Below are 22,401 nucleotides of genomic sequence, written 5' to 3' on the forward strand. Positions count from 1 at the left end.
CGGATGATTCAACATGCATTTTTCTTAACATCTACTGTGTGCATGGCATGATGTAAGTGATGAATAAGACCTAGTCCCTGATCTCAAGGAGCTCAGATTCTACTTTGCAGGAAGGAGGAAAGAACTAATGTTTCATTGCCCTAAGAATCAGGCATTCTGCTGGAGGAAATAGGTAAGAGGGTGGGTGACAATGGAGCACTGACCTACAGTAAGAGGTAAGTGTCCTTTAAGAATTTTGAATAGATGGCTTTAGGGGAATATATGAGGGAAAGTATTTAGTTCTGGGGACTGAGGGCTGGTCAAAGGATTAGAGAAGGGCCCAATTTGGACTGGCATGTGGAGTCAAGGGCAAAAAGAAGTAGAGAGCTCTAGGATCGGAGTTCTCACAGTCTTTGGCTCACAGGGGATAGGAGAGGTGCCATTTTTTTTTCTCTATAGAATCAGAGAAATAGAGAAACGTCCATGGGAAGAGAAAGGAAAAAGAGAAAGGAAAAGAGAACCAAACTATCTTCCCATCATAGGTTTTCTGTAAAAGACTTCTTAGGAGCTAAGATAGTGTTTTTCTGCTTTCATTCTCTTTAATGCCTAGAATTCTGCCATAAAAGGCTATTTATATATCTTACTTTTTAGCTCCTAGGAGCGCAAGAGATGCTACTATTGGGAATTTCTAAAATATTCAGAGGATGGAAATACCAGCTGGCACCAATGCTGAGATATCCAGGCACCATCCATAGAGACCCAGTGAAATGCTAAGCCCCAAATGGCAATCCCTCCCAGACTCTCCCAGAGCCATCTCACTTTTTCTTTTATCCCCTGCCTGGAAGGCTACACTGTGGGTGGGAATAAAAATCCACTCTCCTCTTGCATCTAGGCAGCTGCCAGCAGTCTGTTTGCCTAGTTCTTTGCTGGCAAATCATTAAACAGTCCCCCCAAAGCAGGCCTCTTCCCTAGGGCCACCCCATGGACAGAGATTCAGAGCTGTGGTCAAAGGGCTGTCAGCAGTCAGGCTGGAGCCCTTGGGCTATCTCCAACACAAGCCCTTCCTGGCTGTTGCCTCTTCTGAACAGAAACCTCCTTGGCCTAATGTCAACCCCCCCAGTGTCTTCTAAGGAGAGACTCTGGGCATCTGAGTTGGCTGGTGGCTTGAATAATTTTGTCCTTTTCCTCCTGATGTAATTTCTGAGTGCAACTACCCCTGTGATCCCTTTATTGTTTCTTTATTGAACCCCAGGCCCATCCTCCACATTTTTCCCACTTTGCAATGTAAATACAATATTGTGTGTTACTGCCTAGGAACTGGGGACTGGGACCAGCTGAGCAAGCTTCATAGCTTCATTCCATCCCCACTTACTTGGTGCCAACGCAAATCTGAGCATAGAAGATTTCATTGAGCCAGCCCATTTGGAGATAGTATCTGCCCTCAAAGGGCTTCCAAGCCCCAGGGCAAGCCAGTTGTGGAAGACAGCAGTATGGAGCAGAGTTTGCAGGACACCTTGAAATCCCTACAGCCTCTGAGCAGGAGACTAAGCCTGAAAGACCTGGAATATGTGTGAAGTAACCATGTTAATGAAGCTCTTTCACACCCTTGCACTGAAATCACCAAACTTAGCAATGCTCAAGTAGCTCTGCCGGTAGTCCAGATGGGCTTCTGGCTTATTTAAACAAATGATCTGGTTTCCTTAAGTTTCATTTCTTTGGTGTTTTTCACAGGGACTGTCTGGCTTTAGTCTTTGGCCTTTTAAGCATTGAAATCTTAACCTAAATAATTACTCAAAAATAAACACTTACCTGCTTCTAGTAGGTTTTCAGATTCCTGCCATCTCTGGCATGAGTTTGGCTGGAACAGGAACAGCAAAATCAAATCATAAAGCAAACTGTGTCAAGGCTGTTTGCAAGTAGCACATTGGGTTAGGTGTGAGAGTTCAGTTAACTACTTTGTTGTGGCAAGAGTTAAGACCATGCCTCGGAAGGGCCCTGGACAAAGCCTCTATAGACCTTATCCTGGGCATGTGGGAATTAGATATTACCCCTAGCAATACTTGCCATCTGTGTCAAGACTTCAGCCTTTCAGCAGAGGACTTCTTTGAATAAGACCTAGCTAAACAAGGGGCCTCAGTGGTACTCCCTATAAGATGGAGGTCAGTGAGGGTCACAAGATCTTTCCTGGGACAGTGATCAGAAGTCAGCTGACTTCCCAGGACCAATCAGTATGATTTTTGGATGGTTGAGCCCTGAGTTCCTCACCTGGTGGAGAAAAGGAGTCCAGAACACATGACTGGGTTATCTTTTAAGGTCTTGATCTTCATAGGCTTCAGAACTTGGTATTCTATTTCATGGCCTTGCTTCTAAAGATCCCTGATGTAACTAAAATGATATTTGATGGGCTCCCTCTTCTTTGCTTCTAACTTCATGAGCAGCTTCCTAGTACCTTTGTAGCTAGAGGTCATTCTGACTGAGTCAGGACCAACCCTGTTTCTGAATGAGAATATAATGATATAAAAGTTCTACTTCTTGGGTGGCTGGGATTTTTCCTCCTTCTCTCTGTCTGATTAGTGCCAAATAAACTTTCTTCTCTGATATTACCTTATTTCAAAAGCAGCTCAGATAATTAGCTCTTCTTCTCCTTACCTTCTTCCACTTCCTTACGAGTGCACTTATGATCTGTGAATCATCATACAAAGATGCTTGTCAGCCCTCTTGCTCACCAGCACCCCTGTGTCCCCAGGGAGGTTTCCTCAATCAAGTGAGAAATCATGGAGGCCTCTTCATCCATCCCCTGCTAATGTGCACTACCATCAGATGGCCCAAGGTTATGCTTCACCCTCCCCACCAACATTATTTTCTTTCGTAGCTTAAAGAATTTACACAAAGCAGGAATACACTTTTCTGGTAGAATAATTTTTAAAAAATAGATAGCATGCTTGTAATCCCAGCACTTTGGGAGGCCGAGGCAGGAGGATCACTTGAGCCCAGGAGTCCGAGACCAGCTTGGGCAATATGGTGAAACCTTGTCTCTACAAAAAATACAAAAATTAGCCAGGCTGGTGAGGCATGCCTGTAGTCCCAGCACCTCGGGAGGCTGAGACAGGAAGATTGCTTGAGCCCAGGAGGTTGAGGCTGCAGTGAGCTGAGACTGTGCCACTGCACTCCAGCTTGGGTGACAGAGTAAGAGCATGTCTCAAAAATAAATAGAGTAAAATAAAATAAATAGATAAAGAGAAACTCCTCTTGACAATTCCCCAGCCTCCCAACTTGATTTATGGAAAAAGTCAGTCATCCCGAAGAGATAGTGACAAGTTTATATAAGGTTTTGAAAGAGGTCTTGAGGTTCCCAAATCTAAGCCCTGAACAATAACCATTAGCATCTAACCTGTAGATGTGAGCCTTGACTCCCTTCAATACAAGGCAAGGTGACTAAGCTGGGCCTCAGTGGTGGGCCTATTCCGGTGCTGGGATTCGGAAGCAGCAACTTCAGGCCAACTTGTTTTTTTCCCACCCCCGTATCTGCAGGAGCTTTACTTTATGATGCCAGTGTGTCCTCCTACATAAGATAAAAGTTCAGGTAATGGAGGTTGTGCAGGAAAGGATGATTGTAAAATCTGAAAAGAGGAAATGGGGAGAATGATGCCTTTGATGCCTGGCCAATGTTCTTGATTACAAAGGCAAAATTGTAGCAAGCAGTAAAGTTACCTGTCCAAGGCCTAGTTGAAGGTCTGTACGTGGAATCAGAGAACTAAGAGAGGATTGCAGCAGAGGTCGGTGGCAGGGAGCGGGAGGAGAGTGCCCGGGAAACAGGAGACAGTAAAGAATTGCTTGCAGAAGCACACACCCAAAGAGGAGGAGATGCCATGGATAAAGGGAGACCAGCATTAAGTTCCAGGCCCAGTTGAGCCCTGAAATGCCCTTTGTGAGGAGGTAATGAGATCACATGGCTTCCTTCATGGGAAGGAGGCAGGCTGAGAACTGGAAGAGCTTGTTCAGTGGGGTTTGGAGGTCTGAGAACAGGAGGGAAGTGACTGTGGATAATGAGCTGTCCCAGACTGTACCTTGCCGAACACTGGCATTTAGAGGCACTGTTGATTACCAAAGAAGGGGGAAGTTCAGAAAAGGCCTTGTCCCTTCCAGGAATAAGAAGGAACTTTAATATTATAGATGCAGTAATAAAAACAGCTGCCATTAAGTGAGCACTTACTAAGCATCAGGCTTTGTGCTAGGCACTTATATCCATTATCTCCTGTCTACACGAAGCATTTGTGTTCCCATTCCAAAGATGAGCAATATGAGGCTCAGAAAGATTAACATGCCCAAGGTCACACAGGTAAATTATGGGGTCAGAATTTGAACCCTAGGTCTGTCCTGGGAGGGAGGGGAAAAAATCAGAACAAATAAGGAGGACAGAGGGAGAACAGACTCAGGAATATGAAATACAACACACACCACCAAAGGACAGTTCACGTATCTTTGCACAGAGGGTATAAAATGTGTATGCAAAGCTGAATTCTGAGTCAGAATGACCTAACTCATGCTTGAAAGCAAGTGCCTCTTAATTTGCCCCTCATGGCAGCCTGTGAGACAGGGGTGTCCTAACTCCTGGCCTTTGAGGAAGTCAAATTCACCAAGTTTCTCTGAGCCCTCCACAACCACACCCTTCTCAAATCAGGCAAGCTCATTTCTCTTGACCCCCTGGTGTCACTGAGGGGACAGGTGGCCCAGTGTAGAAATCATGTTTGCATCTTCATGATTAGGAGACCTTGCATTCCAAGGAGACAAATGTATTTACATCTGTTTTCTCAAGAACCCGCCTCTTGGCTAAAAATTCCTTGGAGAAAGGGCAAAGACAGCCCCTGTGTTATACCCAAGGAATGCCGATGCTGTCTTTCTTGCTAGGTGCTGAACTGAGTCCTAGTTCAAATGGCTATTATTTGTTTTTAATTTGAGAATACTTGAACAGCTGTCATTGTAAAAGAGTCAAACCATACAAAAATATAATGAGTGTGATTGTCATGCCACAGATATGATTGTACTAGAAAGATCATGTTACTTTATTTTCTTTTTATCAAATCTAACACCAAAGTCCTATCCCATTAGCTGTGTAGACATTTGTTTTCAGAGGCACTTCTCCTCCCAGAGTAGAACAAAAGTCCCAGAGTTTTAAGAAAACCAAGATATCCAAGGGACCCCTCTGACATTTATCCATGTTCCTTGTCCAAACACAGGCGTTCCCTTGAAATCCATGCAGGCACATCATCTCTCCCAGGGCCCAGCCTCCTGGGGTCTAGTACTCAGTCCTTCTCCAGGGACCCACTGCTTCTGGGGCACAGGCTACAGATTCCCACTACTCAGCCTGGCTCCAGACCCCTCACACTGGCTCCAGAGCCCTCCTTCCTGCCCTCCCGGTTCTGAGACTTTGACCCCTCCCTTCACCACAGGCCCTTCTGCCTTCAGGACACTCACACTTCCTCAGTGAGTTCAGTTTTTTCTGCAAAAGCCAGGAAGGGAGGAATTTAAACAACATTTGCTTTTGGCAAATGCCCCTGAGGCAAGGAAATAGAAGGTGAAGCCATCTCCTTGGAAGGGAAGGAGGGAAAAGACATGGAACAAAATATAAATAGCTGTCGTTCCTTTTGATTCTACAACAGCAAAAAACAGAACTCAAATGTCATGTATTATCCTGTGATCAAAGTATTCAAAGCAAAACACCAAAGTCCCTCTTTACTGCCCCCTCTCAAATTCCTCTCCCAGAGCAAACATTATCAGGATTTGAGTGTACTCTGTCTTGTCTTCATAGTTAACTATCGTCAATTATCTGGTTGTAGACTTTCAACATTTAATCAACAAATATTGAGTGCCCACAAAGTAACAGGCAGTGGGGGGCAGGCTAGACTCAGTCATCATCTGAGAAGAGAGGGAAGTAAGCTGACAATTACAATGCCGTGGGGCAAGTGTGTGATTAGGGAAATGCCGGACAGAGCAGCAAGTGTCAAAGGTGTTTAGGGAAATGAAACAAGTTATTATTTCTGGAACATAGGTCACAAGGCGGGAAGAGATATAGGAAGGGAACGTTAAGCCATGCGGCAGGGCCCAGACCAGGCAGAGCCTTTTAAGCTATGTTTAAGAGTACAGACTTTATATCAGGAGCTATGAGGAGCCTTGTAAGAGCTGTAAGTAGAAGAATAACATGCTCAAGTTAACATTTTAGACCACTTTGGCTGCAATATAGAGAACTGAATGGGATGAAGTGACCCTAGGGAGCAGGTTATGACAGTAAATAGGGTTGGCAGTGATGGTGGCCTGCATTAGAATAGCGATAGTAAGAATGGAAGAAAGAATAAAATAAGACAAGTATTTAGGAGGTAGAATCGTTAGAATTTGGTGATTGATTGGATATTGGTGGTTGGAGTGGGGGTGAAGGAGATGGAGGCTAGGAGGACAACAACTTGCTTGGGTAATAGATGGATGGTGGTTGCAATCCTTAAGACAGCAAACACTGGAGGAGCAGTTTTGAGGATAGAATGATTTCAGTCTTGAACATGCCGAGTTTGAGGTGTTCTATTTAAGATTATTAAGGTAGAGGCCGGGCGCAGTGGCTCAAGCCTGTAATCCCAGCACTTCGGGAGGCCGAGACGGGCGGATCACGAGGTCAGGAGATCGAGACCATCCTGGCTAACCCGGTGAAACCCCGTCTCTACTAAAAATACAAAAAAAAAAAACTAGCCGGGCGAGGTGGCGGGCGCCTGTAGTCCCAGCTACTCCGGAGGCTGAGGCAGGAGAATGGCGGAAACCCGGGAGGCGGAGCTTGCAGTGAGCTGAGATCTGGCCACTGCACTCCAGCCCAGGCGGCAGAGCAAGACTCCGTCTCAAAAAAAAAAAAAGATTATTAAGGTAGAAACGTCCAGGGGGCTGTTAGACTTAAGGGTCTGGAACTTAAGAGAAGACCAAGACATATGTAATCACTGACCTCTGTGTGGGCACCGTGGCCATGGGATTGGCTGCAGTCACCCAGAGAAGACATCAAGAGTGAAAAGAGGCGGCCGGGTGCGGTGGCTCACGCCTGTAATCCCAGCACTTTAGGAGGCCGAGGCGGGCAGACCATGAGGTCAGGAGTTCAAGACCAACCTAGCCAATATAATGAAACCCCATCTCTACTAAAAATACAAAAATCAGCCAGACATGGTGGCAGGCACCTGTAGTCCCAGCTACTTGGGAGGCTGAGGCAGGAGAATCACTTGAACCTAGGAGGTGGAGGTTGCAGTGCAGTGAGATGAGATTGCACCACTGCACTCCAGCCTGGGCGACACAGTAAGACTCTGTCTCAAAAAAAAAAAAAAAAAGAAGAGTGAAAAGAGAAGAGGGTCCAAGAATCCCAGAGGTCGCCACCAACATTTTAGGGACTTGTATTTGGGCCCTTATGCCTTAGTAAGATAAATTTTCTTAGTAAATGAGTTCAGGGAAAGTATCATGTTTTCAAAATAAAATGCAAATTGTTCTTAAATTTTTTTTAACCTTATCCTACTACTACTTTTTTTTTTTTTCTAATCTCTACCACTTACTAGCTGTGTAATCTTGGGCATGTTATTTAACCTTTTAGTGCCTCAGTTTCCTCATCTTTAAAACGGGGACAATAAAAATCTCTACCTGATAGTGTTGTTATGAGGATGAAAAGAGTTAATATGAAAAAGTGCATAGAACAATCACTGGCTCACAGTATTTACCCAATAAATATCAACTGTACCGCCCTCATCCTGACTATCATTAGCATGGAGATGGATGGAGGGTTGATGCTGTGTTCATTTGGAGCGCCATGGCTCCAACAATGGAGTCAGACAGAGTTGAGTTCAAATCTTATATGACCTTGATTTCTCCCAGCCTCAAGCTTCTCTTCAAGTGGCTGTGATAGGGGTAGTGGGGAGATGGAGATGGTTAATGGGTTTAAAAAAAAAAAGTTACAACAAATGAATAAGGCGTAGTATTTGATAGTACAACAGGGTGACTATAGTCAACAATAATTTTATTGTACATTTAAAACTAACTAAAAGACTGTAATTGAATTGTCTGTAATACAAAGGATTAATGCTTGAGGAGATGGATATTCCGTTCTCCATGATGTGATTAGTACCCATTGCATGCCTGTATCAAAACATCTCATGTATCCCATAAATATATACACCTACTATGTGCCCATAAAAATTAAATAATTGTTTTTAAAAATGGCTATAACACCTACCTTATAGTGAAATAATGTCTAAACGCCCTGGCACACAAGAGGCCTTTACTGATGGTTAATTTCCTTCCATTCCTTCTTCCGTAGTTGTCAATTCAGAACCAGGCAAGTTTGGTGACTCACACCAGGTCTTTTTTCCCTTCCACCTTGTCAGAGGTGTCCTACAATGCAGCACTGAGCTGTAGATGTTGGTTCCCTGTTAAAACCTGGGGAAGAGTACTGGTTAAATATCTGCAGACATACTGGAGGAGCTTCTTCAAAGTGACTTTCCTCTCCCAGGTGGCCCTCTGGTCAGTGAGCGGCATCTTGGAGAAGGCTGGACCGTGTGGGGAGGGTGGAGGAGCAACAGAGCAGAGCCTTCTCAGGCTGCGATTTGTCCTTCCTCAGGGAAGGCCTCCATCTTCTGCTCTGGTGGAGCAGCTGCCTTCGGACTCCCCACCACACCAGACCGTCCTCCACAGTCTTCAGAGAAATTGGTCTCCAGTGCAAATCTGTGGTCCCAGCTCTGTGGCCTGACTCTTGCAGATCCTTCCAGCCTCATGTCCTGCCTTCGTTTTCATGCCAGACCTCACTGCCCACAGTCTACCTCAGCCTCATGCCAGGCCTCCGTTCCTTGGTGCAGTGGCTTCCTCTGCCAGGAATGTGCCTCCCCAACCCTGCTCCCTTTCGTTGGTCCCTGAGGTGAACACATACCTAGTTAGCCTTTCAAGGTAGCTCTCCAGTCACCTCTTGTGAAAACTGCTCTGCTTCCCATATGTATTGTTAGCTGCCCCCCTTTGTGCCTTCTCGTAGGCCCTTGTGTTGTAACATCACAATGTGGTTGCATGCTTGTCTTTTGAGCTGCTTTAAGGCAGGGAGCCTCTCTTACTCATCATTAGCTCCTCACTGCATTGGACGGAGCCTGACACCAAGGGGGCCTTCCGTGTTGGCAGAACAAAGCAATGAATGGACGCACGGACAGATGGAGAGACTAATGCAGCTTGTTGAGACAGGGGCTACAGCTTCACTGATGTAAGAACAACTCCACCCTCATGCCCCAGCCTTTTTCTGGGGGCAGGGGCACATAATAACCTTTCTTCCACACTAAACCTTGCTCACTACCAGACTAGTAGGCCTTAAACTCTGGGAGCAAGTATGGAAATCCCTCCTATTTCAACACCCACTGCCCAGAGATTTTGATTCAAAGCAAGGTAGTACATATTTATTGAGAACCTACTATGTTCAAGGGGCCACGGTGACACAGTGAGAGGAAATAGCCTGACAGTGCTTTCAGAAAGTGCACTTTTAAATCCATCATTGACATTATCTTCATAAACATCTTTATAAATTCAAGATTCTCTGTGGTTCCTCTGACGGTTCTTTCTGGAAGTCCTCCAGACTTCAACAGTAGTAGAGGGGGAAGTGTGGGCAGTTCTCTAATAAGAAATCTCTTCCTTGCCAGGATACGTGGGGTTTCTACTATATAGGAGGCCCTGGCCCATAGGATTATTCAGGGCCAAATAAGTCGTACTTTGTTCTCATCGCACTCTGACGTTTTGTTTAGGGAAAATTAGATTCGAATGGGTGTACGAATCGCCATGAATGAAAAGAGACAGTAAGGCAGTCCCATCCCTTTGATGAGGAGAGCCTCAGATTTCTGTCGGCACATTCTCCTTTGTTCAGCACCAGCTGGGCTCAGAGGTACAGGGTTTTGGACAGGATCTGCCATACCCTTAGAGCAAATGGGCTGGGCTGGCTCCACCTCCATGGCATCATTCCTGGGACCAGAGTGAGCTGTCAAGGCTTATGTCTTAGCCAAGCCTCATTGCAAGATAGTCTCACCTCTCTGTCAACACCATGCTTGATCCCAGGATGGGCACAGGGCAGAGGCAAAAAAGGGACTAGTGAGAGAAGCAAGGCAGCATCGAGTGAGAAGACCCAGCCTCCTGAGAAATGGGAATCTACAGGGCAACAGTTGCCCGGGGGCATCCCGAGGAGGGCAGGAGGCACCAGCAGCACCCAGGACTGTCCATGGGGATTCTGAAAGCACTGATACAGGCACACATGGATATTCTCTTAGCCTGGGGCTTGGGGAGCAGGTAGGAGGATCAGGAGGTAGAGAGTCTGGGGCCAGGAGAAGAGCCCTCTGCATCTGGCTAGTTTAGAAAAGTAGGATTGTTGGAGTTGAAGGTTGTTAGAGTTGCTTTGCAGCAAGCTCTTCATTTAGGCCCCCTCTGGGACACCCTCTCCCTCCTGTCTGCCTCCACTACCTGTGTCCCTGGCCCCACCATCTCTGAAGTGACGAACAGTGGTCACTAGCTTACTATGAGGCAATCCAATCATAAGGCATACTCTTTTATGGCACCAAGAGACCTGCCTGGTACCTCCCTAGAACAATGGAGAGGTGTGTGGCTCTCACAGCTCACTCCTGCTGCCTAAAGCCTCCCTAACCCAAATCTGTCTCTCTCTGCAGTCCCACCCCCTGTACCTGTGCAATGCCAGTGATGACGACAATCTGGAGCCTGGATTCATCAGCATCGTCAAGCTGGAGAGTCCTCGACGGGCCCCCCGCCCCTGCCTGTCACTGGCCAGCAAGGTAGACTCATACTTTGCCCTACACACACCCAGAACTTCACCCAGCTCTGGGCTGTGAGAAGACCCTGTGCTCCCTTGTTCCCATGTTTCCTAAGAGTGATGTACCTGATTCCCTTGGGTTTCCCTAACCCATGACTGGTCTGAGAGAAGTGGAAATTCACACCTCTGTTCTTTTTCCTGTGACTAGCACTAGCAGGACTTTTTGACCTTCATCCCAGCATGTTCCCCGTCCCACCTCCTTCCCGTCACTTGGGAGCTCCTGAGTCCCTTCCCCTGCTCTGCACCAGAGCAAAGAAGGGGTCAATTGAAGGGATTTCTTCTTTTAGAAATATACACTGAGCATGTGCAAGAACAGCAGAAATAGAAATCATTGCCCCACCCTTAAAAAGTTCACAATTTTCCCCTGAGATTGCAAACTGGTGGCCCATAAGCTGGGTTTGGCTTGCAGACACGTTGTGTTTAACCCTCACAGTGACTTTTCAATGTGTAACTTAATTGCCACATTTAAAAATTAAAAATGTTGGCCAGGCGCGGTGGCTCAAGCCTGTAATCCCAGCACTTTGGGAGGCCGAGACGGGCGGATCACGAGGTCAGGAGATCGAGACCATCCTGGCTAACACGGTGAAACCCCGTCTCTACTAAAAATACAAAAAATTAGCCGGGCGAGGTGGCCGGCGCCTGTGGTCCCAGCTACTCGGGAGGCTGAGGCAGGAGAATGGCGTGAACCCGGGAGGCGGAGGTTGCAGTGAGCTGAGATCCAGCCACTGCACTCCAGCCTGGGCGACAGAGCAAGACTCCGTCACAAAAAAAAAAACATAAAAAAAAAAAAAATTAAAAATGTTTATATAAAAGCTCAGATTTTTGCCAGGCGCGGTGACTCACGGCTATAATCCCAGTACTTTAGGAGGCCGAGGCGGGCGAATCACGAGGTCAGGAGATCGAGACCATCCTGGCTAATACAGTGGAACTCTGTCTCTACTAAAAATACAAAAAATTAGCCAGGCGTGTTGGCAGGAACCTGTAGTCCCAGCTACTGGGGAGGCTGAGGCAGGAGAATGGCGTGAACCTGGGAAGTGGAGCTTGCAGTGAGCAGAGATCGCACCACTGTACTCCAGCCTGGACAACAGAGCGGGACTTCCTCTCAAAAAAAAAAAAAAAAAAAACCCTCAGATTTTCAGTTTCTCTAGAAGAAAGCTACAAAGTACATTGCTGCAGGCCATGGTTGGTAGGAGCTGGGCTGGGGCTTTCCCTTTTCCACAGCTGTGGGCCTTCTCTTTTGCTATGCTCCACCCTGGTCTGCTACCTCACAGGACCTTTAGACCTTTGCCTGTGACTCCTGCTTTAACTAATAATAGCAGTTACTGTTTTCTGTGTGCTCACAATGTGCCATGTGGACATGGGACAGATTCTTTGTATGTATGATCTCATTCACTTTTCAGAACAATCAGGAAAGGTAGGCATTATTATTCTCAATTTGACATATGAGACAAGTGAAGATCAGAAAAGTCAAGTAACTTGCTGGATGACACAATTAGGAAGGGATGGAGCTGAACTTTGAATCCAACCCTGTCTGTTTCTCAAAACTAGGCTTAATCTATCTGTGGCCTCCCTTCTAGCTGGAAAACTGAACATATATGTGGAGTGTAGTTAGGTTGTGTGTGGAACACATGGGTATGCCCGCAAGGGTGGTAAGAGAGGAGAGTGACTCTCTCGGCCTTTGTGCTAGCGTGTTGTCTCAGGCCCAGATCCCTTGTGGATATCCTGGTTCTCCTGGGGGCAAGGAAACAGCCTGGATTCTTACCTCATCCCATGGAAGGCAGGGATGTGGGCAGGATTCTGAATGTGGGTGAAGATATTCACCTGGCCTGGCCATGCTGACAAGGAAGGGGACTCCAGAGGTGGTAGGAAGCAGGGGGTCAGGATGCACTTGGAGGAGCTGGGGAATGTGGCATCTCTGCAAGGCTGTGAGCCTTCATGGCAGCAGAGTTGTTAGTCTGAAGCCGCCTGCCCTACTTCTGGATGTTTCATTTCTCTTAACTTACAAAATATGGGCAAATGGCACTCATTTATTCATTTGGTAAACAAGTTCCCAGTGCCTGTACTACATTACATAGTGTGTGTGTGTGTGTGTGTGTGCGTATGTGTATGGTGGAGGGGGGAAGAAGGGTTCCGAGAAGCTTTGCTGCTATTGGTGGGAGCTGGGCTGGGGCTGCCCCCTTTCCACAGCTGTGGGCCTTCTCTTTTGCCTGCTGCACCCTGGCCTCCTACCTCCCAGGACCTCTAGACCTTTGCCTGTGAGTCTTTGAGCTACCTCCAATATTTCGGAGGTTCCACGGGCTTACCTCAAATACTTGGTTTTGTTTTGGCGGGAATTCTATTAGTTCAACGTGTTAATACAAGTTATCTCATAAGAAAATAAATTGTAAGTAATAAATGTAGTTAGTTTGGAGGAACATCTGTTCTTCTTTTGAGACAGAGTCTTGTTCTGTTGCCCAGGCTGGAGTGCAGTGGCTCCATCTCAGCTCACTGCAACCTCCGCCTCCCAGGTTCAAGTGATTCTCCTGCCTGAGCCTCCCGAATAGCTAGGATTTCAGTTGTGTGCCACCATGCCTGGGTAATTTTTTTTTTTTTTTTTTTTTTTGAGACAGAGTCTTGCTCTGTCGCCCAGGCTGGAGTGCAGTGGCACGGTCTCGGCTCATTGCAACCTCCACCTCCGGGGTTCAAGCAGTTCTCTACCTCAGCCTCCCAAGTAGCTGGGATTACAGGTGCCTGCCACCACACCCAGCTAATTTTTATATTTTTAGCAGAGACGGAGTTTCACCATCTTGGCCAGGCTGGTCTTGAACTCCTGACCTCGTGATCCACCCGCCTCGGCCTCCCAAAGTGCTGGGATTACAGGCATGAGCCACGACGCCCAGCCTAATTTTTGTATTTTTAGTAGAGACAGGGTTTCACCATGTTGGCCAGGCTGGTCTCAAACTCCTGACCTCCAGAGTTCTGCCTACCTTGGCCTCACAAAGTGCTGGGATTACAGGCATGAGCCACTGCACCCAGCCGAACATCTGTTTTTCTTAAAATGTGACTCATGAGAGGTATAAGGGAAAGATGGGGTCTTAGGGGAGGAAGAGTTTGGAAACCACTGATCCCCTGCAGCTCTGCTTTGGTTTTTCCTATTGGTGCCAATGGTGGTGTCACCAATGACAGAGCTGGGGCTCTCAAGCCAGATAGCCCTGGGCTTGGAGCCTGGCTCCTCCACTTCCCCTCAGTGTGACCTGGACTTTTTTAGCTCACCTCTCTAAGCCTCTATTTCCTCATCTGTAAAAGGGGAATAATAATGGGACTTATAAGTAGTTAGGAGGATTTAATGAGAACAGTACAGATGGAAGCTTTTAGCCCTGTGCCATGTACATGGTAACCACTCAATAAATGATTACAGTTATCATTACTGTCATCATCATTGGCATCATCATTCCGTGCTTTTGTAGTTAACAAGGTTGGGGTATTTTTCCTTCCATTTGTTTTCTCGCTTATTCTTTTCTGAAACCCTCACCATAATTCTTCTGGAGGCTTCCATTCTTGTCACCGCCCCACTACCCCCTCCACCCTCTGTCCAGTCACCCATATTGGTTTCTGTTTCTTTATTAGCAGCTCCACAGCCATCCTGGTGATAAGCCAGAGTCTTATCACCTTATGCCTGAACTCCTGCAGTGGCCTTTTGCCTGCTAGAAGGAGCTAGATCTGGAGAAAAGCAGATGGGTGCAAGCCCTGCCTCTCTTACCATGGAGGCCACTACCTGGTAGTAAAGAACAGGCAGTCTGAAGGCTGAGGTCCTGGGTGCAAATTCTGCCTCCACTGCTTCTCAGTTGGTAGCCCTGGGGAAATTATTCAGTTTCTCTGAGGCTCAGTTTCCCAACTCAGAAGTGGGGCTGATGACTGTCTTATAGAGTTGTGAGGAGTAAATGAAATCACATGTAGGAATCATGTAGTGTTAATAATAGTTGATATAAGAGCTAGGTGTGGTGGCTCATGCCTGTAATCCCAGCACTTTGGGAGGCCGAGGCAGGCGGATCACAAAGTTAGGAGTTTGAGACCAGCCTGGCCAACATGGTGAAACCTCGTCTCTACTAAAAATACAAAAAAAAAGAAACCTCGTCTCTACTAAAAAGTAGCTGGATGTGGTGGCACACGCCTGTAGTCCCAGCTACTCGGGAGGCTGAGACAGGAGAATCACTTGAACCCAGGAGGTGGAGGTTGCAGTGAGCCGAGATCACGCCACACATCACTGTATTCCTGCCTGGTGACAGAGCAAGACTCTGTCTCAAAAAAAAAAAAAAAAAAAAAAAAATTAGTCGGGCCTTGTGGCGTATGCCTGTAATCCCCGCTACTTGGGAGGCTGAGGCAGGAGAATCTCTTGAACCTGGGAGGTGGAGATTGCAGTGAGCCGAGATTGCACCACTGCACTCCAGCCTGGGCAACAGGGTGAGACTCTTATCTCAACAATAATAATAATGATAATAGTTGATATAATAACTAATAGTTAAGCAACACCATGTGCCAGGCACTATTATAAATGCTTTGTGTGGATTCGTTTATGTAGTCCTCATAACAACCCTATGGATTAGGTCCTGTTATTATCCCAGTTTACAGAAAAAAAAAAAAAACACACACAGAGTAGTGAAGTGACTTGCCCCAAGTCTCACAGTTAATAGTTGGTATCAGAGCCAGGATTCAACCCTAGGCAATCTGGCCACTGGATCTCAACAAAGGTTATATTCCTTCTCCTTCCTTTCATCCTTCACTTTCAAGCCCAGAGGAATCCCACCTTTGCTACCGAATCTTTCCTGACCAGCCCAGGCCCAGCCAGCCCAGTAGGAGCAGAAATCCCTCCCTGGGGGCATGCCTCCAGCAGGTAGGGTGTCTGTGCATGCTTTCAACGCCATCTTCTGCTAAGTCTAGGTTTCAGGGAGGCACATGGTGGGTGGAGGGGAGAGGCCAAAGGTCCTTCCTGTCCCCACCCCTACCTCAAAGTAAGCAGCCTCACTTTTATCTGCTTTCTATATTGAACATTTGTGCCAGATTGTGTGTGTGTGTGTATTGGTGGAGGGAATAGTAGAGGGGAGAGCCTTCTGGAGTGAAAAAAGGTGTGGAAACCTCTGTTTCTATTCCTTTGTGCTCTAGAATATTATTATCAGCGTTATAGCTTTATGTATTTGCCTTGTCTGCACAACTATATTATGAGCTGTTTTGGAGGGCCTGGCTTTTCCTGGCTTGGTGGCCTGGGTGCGGTAGGTGTTTCAGTTTTGATGAGCAGAAGATATAGAGGGACTCTTGTCTGGAGAGGAAAATCTAAGGCCCAGAGAAATGCAGCAGCTGACCAGTGAGTCCTGCAAGTAAGAGGCAGAATTGCCAACTCACTCACATTGTTCTCTCTGTAACGGCTCCTGTTGCTAGAGGCTGTGGCAACCTTGCCTGCTGCCCCTAGGGCTGGCCAACTCTGAAGCTTCCAAAGAGCTCTCTGGATTCTTTCTAAAACTGCCTTCCTGTCCTGAGGGCCTGCCTGTCCTCTCTCTGCTTTCCAAATTCCAGTCCCCAAAGAAGTACTTTTTATCCTTTTTGCCTCCACTTACTTTCTTGGGGGCAGGTGGACAGGAGGCATAGATAGCCCTAGATTGGACTGCTATCTGTCCCAAATCTTGCTTTTTATTCCTAGAATTCTGGACACAGGGACCCACTGCCTGAAAGTCCTGTTTGTTTTCCCCTGTTGGCCAATGCTCTGGGCTCTTTGATCACTTTTACAACTTTGTAATTATGGGTTGTAATGGGCTGGAGTGTTTGAATGTCACAGTAATTGCCTTCCACTGTTCCTACCCCAATTCTTCAAAGAGAGAGGGGAAGGGAAATAACAAAATCTCCAAAGAAGAAAGTCTTTGCCCTTCCTCATGCTCTTCCAGGCCAGGGTGGGTCCGGGGTCTTGTTCTAGGGATGTGAAAACTGAGGCCTGGGAGTCCCAATTCTGTGAGTACTGGGGTGACCTCTGCTGTCCTTTGGCCAAATCCCTGGAACAGGAGATCACCAGTAGGGTTCCCTATCAGGGATTCCTTTTCCCCTGGTACTTCTCCCATACCCTTGTTAGGAGGGTTCTGAAGATTGGAAAGTCTCTACCTGCCTGGAGTAGCTTAGATGGGGTGGACTTCCTGGGAGGAAGTGAGTAGGGAAGATGGAAGCCATGAACCTCTCAACTCCTTCAGCACTTCCATTCTGGAATTGACGGGTCCTGTGAATTTCCAGTCAATTAGCCTGGTAAGCCTGGGCCCCAGGCTGGGCCTAGCTCCTGGAGGAGGAAGGAAAGTTACCCTCCTGACCAAAATGGGGCCCCACTTGAGTGTCTCCTCTGCCTGCAGGCCGTGGACTCTGAGTGGCCCCCTGGGCCCTGCCACTGTCTGGGGAGTAGAGAGCAGGGAGCTGGAGCAAGGAAAGGAGCTGCTCCCAGCCTGCCTGGCAGGAGACCTGCCCTGACAGGCTCTCCCTGGGAAGACAGGCAGAGATCAAAGTGCTGAGCCTGTGAGTAAGTCCCAGCACTGGCTCTTCTTGCTGCCACCACTACTTGCAGGAGGGTTAACTCCTTCAATGCCTGTGGGAAGACCCCAGAGACTCTGGAGGGTGGGGGCAGTGCCCAGGGATGTAAAATCACAGCCTGAAGCCATTAGAAGATGAACTTTTGCCCTAGGGAGGAAGGCTGGAGGGTGGCTGTGCTGGGCTGGGAGGCCCCAGGCCAAGGCCAGGAGCAGCTCCTCACAGTGCCTGTTAGTTGTTTGCTGTTGTGCCTCCCCGCTCCCCCCACCTTTAGCTCTTATCTTCCTTTCCTTACTCCCCTCCCCACGCACACCTCCTGGATTCCTGCTTTTTGTTCTCTTTCTGGAGCTGCTATCTGTTCTGCCTGGTTGGCTAGATTCTGCTTCCTCAAGCTGGCTCTTGGAGCCTTTGGTGAACATGCACATGTGCCTGTGGGCACTTTCCCCTGTAGCTGCAGCAGCTGCTGCTGCTGACCTGGCCAGTGGTGTTGATCTGGGACTAGCCCCTCGAGTCCCTCCCCACTTTTGTCTCTAATGCTGCCCTAAGGGAGAGGACAAAAGATAAACCACTGGACAGGGACTCCTCTAAGTCCTTGAATTGGAGCCAGAGAAAGACTCGGCAAAGTAGAGTGTGGCAGGGAGAGGGAGCCCATGAGATGGGCTGAGACTGGGGCTTTGTAATGGCGGCCTTGGGTGAGAGTGCTGTCCCAGGCTCTTAGACCTTTGCCTGAGCTGGGGAGATGCCCTGCAGGCAGGGCTGGGCCCTGGAAAGCCCAGCTCCCTCTGAAGGAGAGCTCTACTTCTCTGCTGTCCCCTTCTTCCTCTCTCTTCTCCTTCTAAGGGGTGCAGGTCACTCCTGCTCTTGGTGCTCACACCTCTTAGTGAAGGCAGGCTGATTGTACCCTGAGGGCAGGAGCTGTGTCTTATTTGTCTTTCGTCCTAGAGCCAGGTCCACCACCTGGCACCCTGTAAACCCCCCTTAAGGATTTGTTCTATTACAAAAGGAAAAGCTAGATATTATCCCTTGAAGGCAGTGGGGACCTGAGTGAGCTCAGGAGGCAGAAGAGGAGATCCTAGACCCACTGATGCCTTGCATAGGTAGATATGAGTGTGCAGAGGTGTGGTGTGGGCAAAATCCTAGGAAGGGATAGATATGTGAGGGGTGAGGCTAGACCGTGGGTGGGCTCTATCCTTCCCTGGCCTTAGCCCAACCTCTACTGTGTGCCTCTGCAGGCCCGGATGGCGGGTGAGCGAGGAGCCAGTGCTGTTCTCTTTGACATCACTGAGGATCGAGCTGCTGCTGAGCAGGTACCCAGGGACATTTGCGTGTTCAAGGAGGGGGCTGGATGGAGGAAGATAAAGCTCTCAGAGGAGAGGGAAGGGCAGGGAGAAGTCACAGCAGCCCTGTGGGCACTTTCCCCCTGTAGCTGCAGCAGCCGCTGGGGCTGACCTGGCCAGTGGTGTTGATCTGGGGTAATGACGCTGAGAAGCTGATGGAGTTTGTGTACAAGAACCAAAAGGCCCATGTGAGGATCGAGCTGAAGGAGCCCCCAGCCTGGGTAAGCACACTAGACCTCCAGACCTTACCCTGCACTATCCCTGCTTTGTCCTGTGGCAACTCCCACCAAAAGCCCTTAGACTCCTGGAGCTGAGAGAGATCCTGGAAACCCTCCAGTCCAACTTCATCCATCAGCTGTGTGCCTCTGGGCAAGTTTTCCCCCGTCTTTGGGCCTCACCTACAGAATGAACAGATCAGGACAAATGAGTTCTAAAGTTCTTTACAGCTCTGTGGCTTCATGGCATGGAATGGCAGAGCCAGAATGAAACCCTGGTCCCCTGATCTGTGAGCCCTGGTTGGGGCTTCTCTACTGGCAAGAAACTCCCACCATGCAGAGGGGTCCCTTTCTCTTTTTTCCCCAAGCACATGGGTTTTGAGATAGTACTTCTCCCAGCTGACATCCAGAAGACACTCTGAGTGCCCTTGGGCAGGGAGGGCCCACCTAATCCCACTTGCAGATCCCTCCCTATCCCCTCAGATGGAGGACTCAAGGGAACCTCCAGCTAGCTATGTGCCTCCCGGGCCTCTGTGTTTCCTCCCGAATTGGAAGTATGACCCTCTCTTCTCCTCCTGGAAGTATGACCCTTTCCCTCTCTGCTCACTCCCCAGCCAGATTATGATGTGTGGATCCTTCTGACAGTGGTGGGCACTATCTTTGTGATCATCCTGGCTTCGGTGCTGCGCATCCGGTGCCGCCCCCGCCACAGCAGGCCGGTGAGCTGTGTGGGGTCTTTGGTGGTGGTGAACGTCTGCGCGTGTGTGGGTGGGTGGGGAGAAGGAAGGAGTACGTGAGGAAGGCAGCTTTATACCTATGAAACCATTTACACTGAAATACCCCAGCATCTGTCTTTGTTGATTTCCAGCAGCCTCTCCTTATATTACTCATCCATTCAACAAGTACACCAGGCTCTATTATGTGTTGGGCACTGTTCCAGGTGCTGAGGGTAGTACAGTGAACAAGATGACAAAAAACCCTACCCTCAAAGAGCTTTTAGTCTAGAGGGAGAAAACAGACAATAAACAAATTAAATAAGTAAAATCTATAATGTTTTAGATGGTGGTGTGTACTATGGAGAAAAAATGATAATGCTGACAGCAAAGTGAGGAGGGAATGCAAGGGAACAGGGTTAATTTTTTTTTTTTCTGAGAGTCTTGCTCTATCGCCCAGGCTGGAGTGCAGTGGCATGATCTCGGCTCACTGCAACCTCTACCTCTTGGGTTCAAGCAATTCTCCTGCCTCAGTCTTGTGAGTAGCTGGGACTACAGGCGTGCGCCACCATGCCCAGTTAATTTTTGTATTTTTAGTGGAGATGGGGTTTGACCATGTTGGCCAGACTGGTCTCAATCTCTTGGCCTCGTGATCCACCCGCCTCGGCCTCCCAAAGTGCTGGGATTACAGGCGTGAGCCTCCACGCTCGGCCAGAACAGGGTTCATTTTAAAAATCAAGTCCAGGGAAGGACACATTGAGAAGATGGCATTGCAGCAAAGATCCTAAATGGGAGAGGGAGTGATCTGTGCAGGTATCTGAGGAGAAAGGGATCCAGGCAGAGAGAACAGTAAATGCAAAGGCCTTAAGGCAGAAATGTGTCTGGTGTATCTGAGGAACAGCATGAAGGATGTGACTGGAACAGAGTGAGACGGCAGAGTAGCTGATGGGGGCCCAGTTGTATTGGACTGTTGAGGCCATTTGTTTTTTACTGTGGGTGAAACGGGCCACTGGAGTGTTGTGAGAGAAGGGGCATCACGATCTGACTGAAGTTTTAATATGATCATTCTTGCTGTTGTAATGAGAATAGACTACAGGGAAGCAAAGCTGGAAACAGAGACACCAGCTAAGAGGCTATTGCAGGAATCCAGGTGACAATAATGGTAGCTTGGATTAGGAAGGTGGCAGTTAAAGTGATGAGCAGTAGTTAGGTTCTGGGTACATTTTGAAGGCCAAGCCAACAGATTTAGTAATGGATTGATTGTAGGGTGTGAAAGGACTCAAGGATGGCACCAAGATTTTTGGCCTGAGCAATTAAAAGAATGGAATTGCCATTTGCTGTAATGGGGAAGACGGGGAAGACAGGTATGTGGTCGGAGATTAACCCATGGTTAATAGGATGAGGCATATAAGTTTGAAATGCCTATTAGATATCCAAGTTGAAATGTCAAGCAGCAGTTGGATAAAAAGTTTCTCATGGGTCATCAAAGGAAGAAAAGCTAATGGTATAAGCAGGTGGGTGGCCTGCACCACCATACCCGGCTAATTTTGGGAGGGCTTGGCATGCTTGGCAGAGCCACATATGAGCTCCGAGGAGACGAACTCCTAAGGATGTTCAACTGGCCATGTGATCTACCTGAGTGACTGGGAACGGAGTCCAAGCTGGGGTCTAGAGAGGGAGGGAAGGGGAGCCCATGCCCCAATCTGACATGCCCCAATCTGAGCCTCATTCCTCTTCCCAGGATCCACTTCAGCAGAGAACAGCCTGGGCCATCAGCCAGCTGGCCACCAGGAGGTACCAGGCCAGCTGCAGACAGGCCCAGGGTGAGTGGCCAGACTCAGGGAGCAGCTGCAGCTCAGCCCCTGTGTGTGCCATCTGTCTGGAGGAGTTCTCTGAGGGGCAGGTAAGGCAGGTCTTGTGATTCACCTCCATGACCAGACTGGGGAGACTGAAGCTGGGGGAGGGGTGGGCAGGCCTAGGGTCTGGTATGGGTACCCTAGCTACATCTGTTTTCCCATGTATCCTGCATGAGGCAGAGATCAGGGACCAGCCTGAGGTTTGGTCACTTTTCTGACCTTCCAGGGAAAGAGCACTATTGTTTGTTGGGAGTGTACCACGTGCCAGGCTGCAGTGGTGCTTTGGATGCATTATCTCATTTTAGACCCATGGCAATGAAGGGTGGGGTTCGATTCATTTATCTTCATTTTACAGCAGAAAACTGTCTGTTAAGAAACTTGCCCAAAGTCATGCAGCTAAGTGCAAAATCCAGGTCTTTGTGATACCAAAGCTCATACCATTCCTATTCTACTGTGAGGTCTTTTACAAGTAGATAATAGCAAGAAGGAGAGGCCTAAGGGAGTTGGGGGATGTCCTGATTCCTGGCAATTCCTATGGCTACAGAAACCTTTGGTTTGGACCTTTGGTTTTTCTCCAGGAGCTACGGGTCATTTCCTGCCTCCATGAGTTCCATCGTAACTGCGTGGACCCGTGGTTACATCAGCATCGGACTTGCCCCCTCTGCATGTTCAACATCATAGGTAGGAGGTGGGCCAAGGGCTCCCCCATGTGTAGGCAGACAGGTCTAGAATGTGGCTTCCCTTTGGGAAAGGGTTGCAGCCGTGAAGCTGGGGAGAAAGCAGAACTGCCACCATAGTTGTACAGGCTGTACACTGCTCCAGAGTGCCTCACTTGAGGGGAAGGGTCATTCACAATGTAAATTTATTTATTTGTTTGTTTGTTTATATTTTTTGAGACGGAGTTTCGCTCTC

The 22,401-nt window shown here is 48.1% G+C and overlaps 1 protein-coding gene across 5 annotated transcripts in view; it reads left to right on the top strand.

Moving 5' to 3' along the window:
- RNF43 (ring finger protein 43) overlaps positions 1 to 22,401 on the top strand; it is a 65,424-nt gene that overhangs the window by 35,942 nt on the left and 7,081 nt on the right. For 4 of the 5 annotated variants that reach the window (XM_023204612.1, XM_023204613.1, XM_023204614.1 and 1 more), the window contains 6 exons: positions 10,674 to 10,796; positions 18,601 to 18,675; positions 18,795 to 18,926; positions 19,535 to 19,639; positions 21,375 to 21,536; positions 22,068 to 22,170. In XM_023204612.1, coding sequence (XP_023060380.1) covers positions 10,674 to 10,796; positions 18,601 to 18,675; positions 18,795 to 18,926; positions 19,535 to 19,639; positions 21,375 to 21,536; positions 22,068 to 22,170 — 700 coding nt within the window. The remainder of the gene's footprint in view (positions 1 to 10,673; positions 10,797 to 18,600; positions 18,676 to 18,794; positions 18,927 to 19,534; positions 19,640 to 21,374; positions 21,537 to 22,067; positions 22,171 to 22,401) is intronic. The other variant, XM_023204615.1, reaches the window with a different exon arrangement.

Source organism: Piliocolobus tephrosceles, chromosome 16, assembly GCF_002776525.5.
Source record: "Piliocolobus tephrosceles isolate RC106 chromosome 16, ASM277652v3, whole genome shotgun sequence".
In the NCBI taxonomy this organism is placed as follows: domain Eukaryota; kingdom Metazoa; phylum Chordata; class Mammalia; order Primates; family Cercopithecidae; genus Piliocolobus; species Piliocolobus tephrosceles.